The 11,460-nt window shown below is 45.8% G+C and overlaps 1 protein-coding gene across 1 annotated transcript; it reads right to left on the reverse strand.

The window, feature by feature from the left end:
- Nucleotides 1–431: 431 nt before the first annotated feature.
- Nucleotides 432–9,176, reverse strand: LOC144124727 (uncharacterized). Its single transcript, XM_077657584.1, has one exon. It carries the CDS (start codon nt 8,874–8,876, stop codon nt 7,692–7,694), a length of 1,185 nt encoding a protein of 394 aa, XP_077513710.1. The 5' UTR covers nt 8,877–9,176; the 3' UTR covers nt 432–7,691.
- Nucleotides 9,177–11,460: the final 2,284 nt, after the last annotated feature.

The following is an 11,460-nucleotide window of genomic DNA, read 5'->3' on the forward strand; positions in this document are numbered from 1 at the left end:
GAAGAAATAAAGAACAAGGAAAACAAACGTAACATTTGGATGCATGTGGGGTCACACCATCTCAACTACAGAAACAATAAATGCAGACAGCAGCCGTAGGATGTGATCAGAAATTTCCTGCGTCTGCATCAAAATAGCTAGCACGAGACATGCAAAGCAGCATACCATTAGTTCGGTGGCAGCAATGTGTGCGCCCCATTTCTATGCTTGAGACCAAAGATTTGACAGCATGTTGTATGGTGCCCATTTCCTCCTGACAATACTTTATGACACTGTGTGAGCAACGTTCTTTCTATAGCCCCAATTGTCACCTGCTATCCCCCACAGCAAATTCAAAAATAATTCACCGAAGCTACCTTTAAACAATAATGAAAGGCAAAGGCATGTTCCAGGCTCTGTACCAGCAGTGGTTTCCTCAAGATTCAAAGTGCTTGATTATTGCAAACTTGCCCTGGTAGCACCTCCCATCTTATTTTAAGCCAAACACCTCATGGTAAAGATTGCATGGGACTAGAAGTCTGATCTGAAATTTTGGCATGCCATACTTGTATAAACGTTGCATAAACACTGCAGGTAAGTGTCTCCATCAGATAATTGTATAACCGGTCACAGCAAGAAGCACAAAAAAGGTGACTAGTAACTAGTACACATATGAAAAAAGCAAGGCCAACGAGAGGTAAAGGAAATGTGCTGTTCTTGCCCATTACTTCCCCACTGACTTAACCTCTGAACGGCAGATGGCGATGCAATGATGCATTTGTTATAGTTATAATGTGCAGCCATTTCTTACGTGAAGTCTTCAGCACAGTTTGGAATGTACAAATAAATGGCAGGGCAGCATTACATACATGTGCAGCGTGAGAATGAAAGCTGTTTTAATGATGCTAGTGCACGTTAGAACTGCACCAAACGGTTGAAAACAGCCAATAACCATTGTAAAGTCACAGCATACACACACTCACAAGCCCTCACACATCAAGCCCCACTCCTGGAGGCATTCAAAGTAGCATTTTTTTCTTTTGCATTTCCTTCTGTCCTGCATCAATGAATGCAAGCACTGATGTAACCAGGTTAACTTGAGGATTCAGCAACTTTGACCTCATATGCTGTTTGATGCAATTCAAAAGGGGTCCTACGCAAATTCAGAGACCACAGTGAAAGCTTCAATGACATAATAGAATTAGGCAATCACTTTTAAATGAGACTAACATAATCATCCAACCAAACAGTACATATGAAACAATAAATGCCATGATGCTATCTCCCAGTTAGAGGTTAACTGTAACTGTGAGAAATGAGTTTGTGCAAACAGAAAAGAACACCTAATTGGATGCTGCAAGAATTTGCACGTCTTCAAACACAAGCTTTTCATGCCACAAGTGAGGGCTACTGTTAACTCTTCACTTTTCTGTATCACTTAGCTTGGTCGCCAGATATAATTACCGTATTTTCTGGTGTACACGTTGTAGTTTTTTTATTTTTTGTCGGTGCATGTTTAAAACGATGCAACTTATATACTGTTGAAACCCAGCACCACGAGTCCCCTTTTGCCGTGCCCATTAATTAGGTTGGAAAAAAACAATGTGTAAACTGGGAAAGAAATGATTCATTTTTAAAATGTTATCATAAGGTATCATCAATCTCTTGATGTTCGGACTGATGCAGAAGCATGCTCTACGTGCCCCTGCCAGATCTAGTTTTCAATTCAGTGTCAGTTCCAGCGGTGCCACTTCCACTTAGCTTTGTGCATTGCACTTGGCCAATATTACGTTGCGTGCAAGGCAAAGGAGCTATGATTCAAAAGTCAGGCTACGTGCTAGTGAACGGGAACTGGGCAGCAGGCAGACAGGACTAACAAAAAGCTGCGAAGGTTGACAAAGCCAATAAAAAATCTGATGGTGGTTTAGCATTGCTAATTTGAAACATCATGTGAAAGCAGTTTTTTTTCAGGTGTACACCACCGCCATCTGTTGTTGCTGCGAAGGCCCAGGAAGAATGAGTCGTCCCGTGCCAGTCACGCTCATTGTAAAATCTCAGCCACTTTACTCGGCTAATCTCAATCAAATGAGTATTTAACTTTTTCAAGTGCCTCATTTCTGCAACAATGTAGTCATTGCCAAAGCGCTTTGCTCCAGTGCCATGTTTCTGCTAACACATGCAGCGCACATCTCTTTGTCACTACCGCCCCATAGATCAAAGTGCGAATGTGGTGTCCACTGACTCAGGGAGCCAGATACGTGCGTTTCCTTTCCTTTCATGCCTGTCTCAGAGGCTGCACAGCCACCAGCGATTTTCAGGGTGGGAGGCTAATAGTGCTTTATGCACACAGATGGAAGTCGATGACAACGGCGTGCAATGTAAAGTGCGAAAGTGTGGCACTTTAACATAAGGCATGATCGGTTGTGGAGATAGCATAGTGCTCCCGAGCAGCGGCCCACGAAACTGATCTGTTCATGCCGCTGCAGGCTCGAAACCAAGTCGCAGCAGTATTTATTTCATTTCTGCAAGTACCGGAGAGGATTCAGACGAATATGTTTTTCAGGATTGCTAGTGAAGAACTGCTTTCGCAACAAAAAGGCAGACCATGGGAAGAAGACATGCTGGCCGGAGTTAAGGATTGTCTGCACGGAGCAGCTGCCACAAGCGTGTACTTCATTCATACACACTAAAGAAAGCATTATTAGAATTTTTTGACAGTGCTCACCAAATGAACAGGCGTGTCCCATACACCGGTGTGACTTTTGTGCGATTTTTTTTGAAAAATTGCAGTTTGTAGGGAGGGTGAAACTTATACACAGGAAAATACAGTACATAACAGGAAAGATACAGCTAAAAGGTAATCTTTAGCAAAAGAGTGTTCTTGCCTGTTGCACTCATAGATATCTTCCCCTAAGATTGCAGTACAAAAAAGGTAAATAAAGAAATTAAACTGAACCTAACTTGTCACAACCATTTAGGTGAACTAAACCCATCAAGTGAAGCATACAAACACGTGCCTCAAAAACAAAATGCAGCAAACTGCTCAGCACGAAAGACCATCAATGCCACAAAACACCAGCAATAATATAATATGATGGAGGTCTTTGCCTTGTAATTAAAAGTGCAAAACAAAGACACTGCTGTACAAGTCACGATGGCTACAAAGAAATAAAAGAGCGAAAACAAAATCATATTAAAAGTCAAAGGCACTTAGACATAATGACACACGACCTTCTCCAAATGACCAATAATAAACAATACGTAGCAATTCGCAGTAGGGATAAAGATAAAAACACTGCAATCTAGCATCAAAAGATAACAAGCAAAAATGAATAATGCCTATAGGATATGACAAAGGTGCCTGTGCTCCACACCATAAATCACAATGTACCTGAGTACTGTCACCTACACAGTAGGGAAAAGGATTTAACCACTGACAATTGGAACTTTCACAGAGCCTCAGCTGCACAATTCACACATGTGATGTGAACACAGACAGAAGCTTACAGCCCTTTTCACGCTGCATCCCTCTTTACTCAAGCACCTCTCTAGTGATGCTGTACCTTAGGGCAGCAAAAATGAAGACTGAGTTCACGCACACCCGTCACTATCTGTCATCTAAAAAATATAAATATAGACTACAACATTCTGAACATGTAAGCCATCTTTTCATTTGCAACATAAGCAAAAGTGTAAATGCACAATCAAGCACAGCTGGCCAATGCACAGCTGGCCAAGACATGAATAAAAAAGCAGCACATCAAAAGTACTTGAACCCCCTTCCTACAGAATGCCGAGTGAAGTGAACAGCACCAACCAAAGCTTTCAGGAGATGGCAGCCCGCAAGATAACCAAAGTACCTGTCATTTGCATAGTGCAGGCCAATGAGGCATGTCTCCTTTATATTTTCATAACAGAAGCTTGTATGGGTGATATACAATGGAGCTGGTTCAGTCAAAATTTCATAGAACCACGCTATACTCCTGCAAGCAATATGGGCATATTAAGTGACTAGCTGGAGCAGACCACCATATAAACTAATAACTTAAGAGATTATGTTGGTGTAGGCATCACCCGCAATAGCCTGGTGAAACAAAGTGAAGCACTGCATATGAAGCTCAGTTTGCTTTTATCTGAAAAAATCAAACTGAACTGAAAAACGGAGTGGTTCACGTTCTCTGGCACCCACAAACTTGTCCAGCACATCAGTAGTGAATGAGGTCAGCAGTGGTGCAGATTTGGTAGGAGCTGAGCATCAAACACTACACATGGTGTGAATAAAGGTGTTTTCTACTCCATCCGTTTTTACTGCATCTAAAACAGGCTGGGCTGCCAGGTGCCTGCCACCAAGACTAGAAATCGAGGAGAGCATTTCGCTAGGCAAAAGCATCTTAAAGTGCAAGAAGATCGAAAGGCACCTTGGTAAAGTAAAAACAAACAAACATAGAACCTAGCTGACAACACAAGACAGTGATGTGACAACTGGGCTCTATTTCAAATGCGTGTATACGCAATATGCTAATCAGGAATGGTTTTAGTGAAGCACATAGAAAGCACTGTACTCCAAGCAGACTGCTTAGCATGCACTCCATAAAAGTTTGAAAAAACGGCAGCAAAATTTAGTGCAAGCTACTATATTCAACAAATTTGTGTAGTAGTTATAGATTTCATTACAAGGAAACCCAATAACGTCAACATGAACATAGCTGCACAAACACAAAAGGCATAGACTACTGCTCTTACAAATGTTTCAAGACTTCAAATAGAAAACAAAAAGGAATACAGTACAGCCTTTGCTTCTCTTTGCCACTGTTTGGCTGCATTTGGAGGGATGTCGATTTCTCGACAGCTGTTGAAAACTTCACTTGCATTTCTTGAAACCTTCACTCAGTAAAAATTAAGACAAAGAATAACAAACTAGAAAAATGAACAGAGCCAAGCAGGAAAGCAAGGTCAGTCTGTGCAAGTAGTAGTAACCTTGAATAGATGCTTGCGCTTCTTTTTAACTTTGATTTACAAGTCGAGCTGATGAAACACTGCATTCCACACTAACACAAGTGCATGCCATGAGTCTCAAAACCAGTGGACTTTCCCACTTTATTATTCATGCCATAGTAGTGCAATGGCTCTGCATGCACAGAGCCAGTATGATGCACAATAATGGAAACGTGTCACAAGTGCACATTCAGGTTCAAAAGATAGCAGAACAGTTCAGCCCAATGGCCAACTAGACCCACATTTGACTCAACAAGTACAGTGAGGTACAAAAGAGTTGTCCCACCACAGAACAAAACCATTTCTGCGCAATTCACTAGTGATGGTTCAAGCTTCTCCTGCCAGTGACCTTGTTGTGCAAAATGATTGCAGTCCTGTTCTGTGTCTCCGTAGGCAGTAACCAACTACTTTAATGGAGGTTACAATGTAGCTCTGAGCACATCCTGTCCCCCAATGCTCATCTGCTCTCCGACAACAGCGTAGAACAAGCTTTGGCGAGTACTGCCAAACTAACCTCATGTGTATTCCGAGCGATTTCCTCACAATTCCCTGCTCAATACTTGCATGCAGATTCTTGCCGGACACCTAACCTCGTGTGCGCAGGCAAGATTGAGGCCCCCTGCACATCTGATAAATGCCTAGGTAACGCAAAAATACCCCTCTTGCAGGCACTGCAAATTTCCTGTCCGCTTGCTTCTGTCTGCAGCAGTGAGCAGGGCATTCATACCGAGTAAAACAATGACCTACCTCCTCTTCGGCAATGGGAAGGTGTCCCCTGTGATCTGTGAAGCTTTCTTTTGAAAAAGTGTGTATAGCTAGTGATTACTATGAGAATGAAATAAATTAGGTGAGAGGCAGAGGAAAGCACAAGAACCACTGAACAGAATTGTACGCAGAGACATAACGTAGCAAGTGCAGGCACCTCCTCACTCTAAATAGGTTCGACACGCAAGCAGACGAAGACAGCACAAAGTAAATGATCACTAAGCTTCTGTCACAATTTGCGACTTTGGTCATAAGTTGTGCCTTCCAAGGAATACTTTAAAAATATGTTTCAGAGGTGATTTAACAGCCCTAAAATGGCCTTTGTATTTCCAAAAATGTGCCTTGGGACTTGACTCATGATAAAATTAAGGGAAACATGTTGGTGCAGACAGAAATCACACTATGAGTGAATAGATAACGGAAACATGTTGGTGCAGACAGAAATTACACTATGAGTGAATAGATACTAAAAGAACTTAAGAAAAAAAAGTTGAAATGTAACTCATGCTGGCTACACACCTTGCACATTTGCTTGCTAGTTATTTCGCACTGCCTGGCATTATGCTTCAGTGCAAGAAATAAAATTTTCAGAAATGTGGTTACCACTGCACTCAAAAGAGCACACATGCACTGTGCAACACTAGCAAGACTGTTGTCCCCAATAAAAGCATATATTGAATGTGCACAGCTGTGACAGGCATGCCACAAGAGTAGCAATTAACTTTTTAGCTTCCTAAGCCAGTCGCTTGCCAAGCAATAGTCGCCTCTCAAGAGGAGCTAGATACATTTTTCAGTCTCACACAAATGGAAAAAAAAAAAGTAAGTTATTCCATCATTACTTTGTCCATTTTAATGCTACAGGAATCAAACAGCCTACGGTAGACTAGAGGATGTAAAGACAGAGCATTATTGGCAGTCCAGACTAGTGCTAGCTCATCTGAAAACAGAATCATAGAGCAAAACAGGGCTTTTGCATACAGTAAGACTACTGAAATCACATTTGGCTGCCTGAATAAAGGTTGTAATAAGGCCGCCCAGGCACAATGTTTGATATGAAAGGCATGATATAAACTGTTGCAGTGAAAGTGTCTACATAGACTGATTTGTGGACAGACGACATTACTTCAACAATAAGAAAAGCAGCAAGTTGTGACTACCACAAGAATTATGTAGGGTTTTTGAGATAGCCTCACCAAAACAGAATAAAGCAAGAAAAAGTTTCATAGAGGATTAACACAGGCATAAGCATTATTTTCTCTGCTTTTTCCGAGCGCATGCACTACATCTTCCTGCTCAAATGAAACTCATATTGGAGGGCTTGCATGACATCATGGGTGCTGTAATGGAAGATCACGTATAGCTTCTACAGTGCACATTGAAGCAGGTGGCAATACAACCACTGTGTTCCTGGTGCACCAGCACAGCAGCTGTTGCAATGTCGATGCAAGCCATTAAAACTGCACATCATTGTTTACACCATAACATTTATAACATTAAAATAAAAAAGCACTACAATTATGTTACTCTCATCATTTAATACATTAGGAACATTAATTTTACGTACCATTTCATGCAATTCTCTGCAAAACAAGCGTAGATTAATAGCCTGAGAAAACTACCCTCCATATCCGTCAAATTAGATACAGCACACAGTCTAGCTGCCTTACACAGTAGTACTGCAGTCGCTGTGCAAGCCACACACATTGCCAAACAGTTCTGGAATATCCTTCCAAGCCACAACCAACGCTGGAATGGCACACAGACACCACAATGATTGGTGGCTCAGTCATTCCCTGCCTATCAGCTCGGCAATGATGCCCTCATCCCATCACATGAAGCACAAACGTGCTGCAACGAAATGACACTGTGCTAACACATCCTCTCCCTACCTGCAGGGAGCCAACACGGTAAGTCTAGCACATGTGAAAACCGCGGCGCTCAGCTTTGCAGCATCAGCGTGGTGCAGCGAAGAACGCGAGCGCCACCAAGGACCATGCATACAGACACTGAACACACATCGGTGCAGCCCGCGAGCTCTGTTCACTACCAAGAGAAGGCGCCGAAGCTCCGACTGCCGGACACGCGAGCTTCCGCATGCTCACGTTGTAGACGCCTCGCTTCTCGGGCGTCCAGTAGCCTGGCAGTAGGCCCGTCTCAGACACACCTCCTCCTGTGCAACGCTCTACCGTCCGGGTGTAGTAGTAGAGCGCCCAGATGTGCGAGCACAGGTAATTGGGGTGGCACTGCGGCTGTCGTTCTCCCCCGTCCACGTACACATCGAGATCCGCCAGTCTATTGGCGATGCCGAGCCCGCAGGCTTCCGCGGCGCTCGTGTGCACGGCTTCCGACACCCTGGCCCGGCCCGACGCGTTCAAATGGGCGAGGCCCAGTTTTTCGACGAACAGAGGAGCCGCTGGATCGAGCAGCGTGAGTCGTCCGAACTCGCTGATGACGTGCAGGTCGCTAGCGACGAACCCGACGACGTGCGCGCCCACGCCGAAGCCCAGCAGGTGGACCCACGCCAGGTCATATCCGTGGTCGAAGACGAGGCCCGTCAAAGCGCGAGACAGTGCACGCGCTACGAGTCGACTGTCGCCAGCGGCTTGCTGGTACAGCGTGATCTCGGTCGGTCCTTTGAGAGGCGGGCAGTAGTACACGTCAGATCGCACCGCACTGGCATACTCGCAACCGCTAACGATGTTCCACTCGACTTCGAGCAGCGCGCCCTCGGGGCGGCGCTCCAGAAGTGAATACACGAGCGCGTCGGCCCGAGACCTCAACCTCGGAGGCAGGCCGTGGCACACGACGGTCAGGTTAGCGTCGCCGAGTCGCTCTCCGGGTACGTCGCCGGCGTAGTCTGCCGGCACGGTGAGCGGTGTCGACGGCCAGTGTTCAGAGTTCGTGGGAAACCACCAGCGAAACGTGACGTTCACATCGCGCGCTTCTCGAGGAACGAAATAAGACCACGCACCGGTAGTGTCAAAGTCGCCGTACGGATCCCGGACCACTTTTTCACTCTCATTCAACATCGGCCGGAATACTGCTTCTAATGGGCAAGTTGGCCAATCTTGCACCGCGGCGGCAGCAAGAGCAGTCGTAGTTGCCAAGGCGACGATGAGAACACGAACGGAACACATTTTGTCTTGCAGCCGGTCCTCCGCCGCACGTGCCACTCACTACACAAATCGCGGCCGCAAAGCCAGCCGAGGCTTAGCGCACACCACCGTACACACTGCACGCCCGCGCGCCAGCAAGCTTCAGTTTGTCTGGATTCCCGGGTGGTCACCCGTCACACGGGTGTTGGCTTGCCGTTCCCACTTAGCGTGGGAAAGAACAACGGTGGTGTCATGCACGGCACGGAATAAGACACCGCGAAAACAAAGCGCCGAGCTCGGCGCGCACGCGGAGAACAGCATGCATAGCAGTCAACCGTCGCCGCAAGTGGCCAGAGAGGGAAAAAGAAACTAGAACCAATCTCGAACGCTCGATATGTCTGGATAGACAAGGTTTAGTGGGGCAAGGGGCCAGCAGTCGACTGAGAAAACGCTGTTGGCACAAAGAACCGCTAGGGGGCAGAAGATGCGCCTTATGTGCTGAAGCCATTCGCGCCTTTACTTCGGCATCACTACTACGCTACCGTCTCGCAGATGAAACATGCAAGCAACAAACAAGCAAACGAAACAAAAAAAAAACTTTGAGAGAGAGAGAGGCACTCGATTGTTGGACGTATTAGTGCTGCTGATTTAAAGGTGTTCTTTTTTTTTAGCAGAGCGCGTGCACCTTGGGGCCATGAAATTGTCTTGTAGTAGTAGTAGTAATAACTTTATTTATAGAAATATATGGGTGGGTCTCGGTGTAGAAGCACTCTTCACATCTTTTGATGTGGTCTGTGGCTTTTGTGGCAGGGTTGGAGCCCTGGGGGCAATGTTTTAAGATAAGGACAATTGAAAAACTTGTTTGAACTCATATTTTCTAGCGCTTCGTGAACACAAGGGACAAGAACACAGATACACAGGACTAGCGTACGTCCTGTGTATTTGTGTTCTTGTCCCTGAAAAACTTGCACCGGGGATCTCAGAGATGCGAGCGCCATCTCTAAGGTTTTGATAGTACCACAACACTTTTTTTATTGGCCTCCGAGATTACCTACCCGCCGTTTCGAGCATTGGTTTCGAGAACGAGAGGTGTTGGTGCTCTCAGAGGCCATGGTTTTCTCACGACCTGTCTCAATGGGGGCCGCTCTTCTACAAAAAGCGCGCTCCCTCCTCGAAGCCACCGTAGTTTTCTCCTCACCGCCGCGAAGCCCATTGGCTGTTGTGACCAGTTTGCTGTGTCTACGCTGGCTTGCGCCTCGCATCGTCTGCGTCGGGTGCGGCTGCCGCGCGTCGCTAATCATGTAGTAGTTGTTGTAAGGTAAAGAAATAATAATAATAATAATAATAATAATAATAATAATAATAATAATAATAATAATAATTGGTTTTTGGGGAAAGGAAATGGCGCAGTATCTGTCTCATATATGTTTGGACACCTGAACCGCGCCGTAAGGGAAGGGATAAATGAGGGAATGAAAGAAAGGAAGAAGGAGGTGCCGTAGTGGAGGGCTCCGGAATAATTTCGACCACCTGGGGATCTTTAACGTGCACTGACATCGCACAGCACACGGGCGCCTTAGCGTTTTTCCTCCACAAAAACGCAGCCGCCGGGGTCGGGTTCGACCCCGGGAACTCCGGATCAGTAGTCGAGCGCCCTAACCACTGAGCCACCGCGGCGGGGCTAGGTAAAGAAAGGAAGGATAAGATTTTTGCTCGGCCCGGCATCTTGAAATCGATACTGAAGCACCTGAGCTGGGGCAGCGGAAATAAAGGATAGCAAGCAGAATGGAGAAATGAAATGAAAGAGGTGAGGGGACAGGAAGAGAGGATAGGGGAGAGGTAATATACACAAGTACAGGTTGCGCGCGAGATTAGTTCATGATCAAGCAACAACACGCGCACAGACTATGTTGACTACAAAAAAAAAAATTGGTTTTCGGCGACCGCGTTTCGATGGAAGTGAAGCGCAAAAAGGCGCTCGTGTGCTGTGCGATGTCAGTGCACGCTAAAGATCCCCAGGCGGTTGAAATTATTCCGGTTCTGGTCAACGTTACTAGAACAAACTCAGTTTCACAGCTCCCCATACCGGCCAGCGGAGGAGTGTGTTCGAAGTGGCCGTCGCGAGAACCAACGGCGCTGCAGTCGAGTCTTGCTCCTTGTCGGGCACGTCGTCTGCTACACGCGGCGCAGAAGCGTGGAGCGGCCGGCACATATATTGTTTTGGCGAGCTGCAGTTGCACTCTACATGGCTGCAGTAAAATAACAATTACATTACGCAGCTTTTGCTTCGAAGCTACGAATTAGCTGGGAGAATGCGTTTGTGTGATGCGAAATTAGCTCGTTAGTATCGTGAAACAAATGTAACGACGACATCGATTTGCTCACAAGCACTGTTTCTTCCTTAGCTGAATGACTTGTTTTGTAGAAGGTCAGACAAAGTTTCAGTGCATGGGTGCACTCCAACCTCAGAAGGGAACGTAGCGAGTGTCATGTTTGCTGCAGTGCTGCGCAGATTGCCTGCATTGCATGCAGAAAGCTGGTTAGCATGAGCAGTCGGTGCATGAAGTCGGCTACTCGCGTGAAACGGGATAGCTAACATAGAATAGAAGCAAACTGCCTCCGTCGT

The sequence above is a fragment of the Amblyomma americanum genome, chromosome 3 (assembly GCF_052857255.1).
Source record: "Amblyomma americanum isolate KBUSLIRL-KWMA chromosome 3, ASM5285725v1, whole genome shotgun sequence".
NCBI lineage: Eukaryota > Metazoa > Arthropoda > Arachnida > Ixodida > Ixodidae > Amblyomma > Amblyomma americanum.

Excerpts from the sequence above, each read along its gene's own strand:
- LOC144124727 (XM_077657584.1), bottom strand. The coding sequence starts at position 8,876 with ATGTGTTCCGTTCGTGTTCTCATCGTCGCCTTGGCAACTACGACTGCT.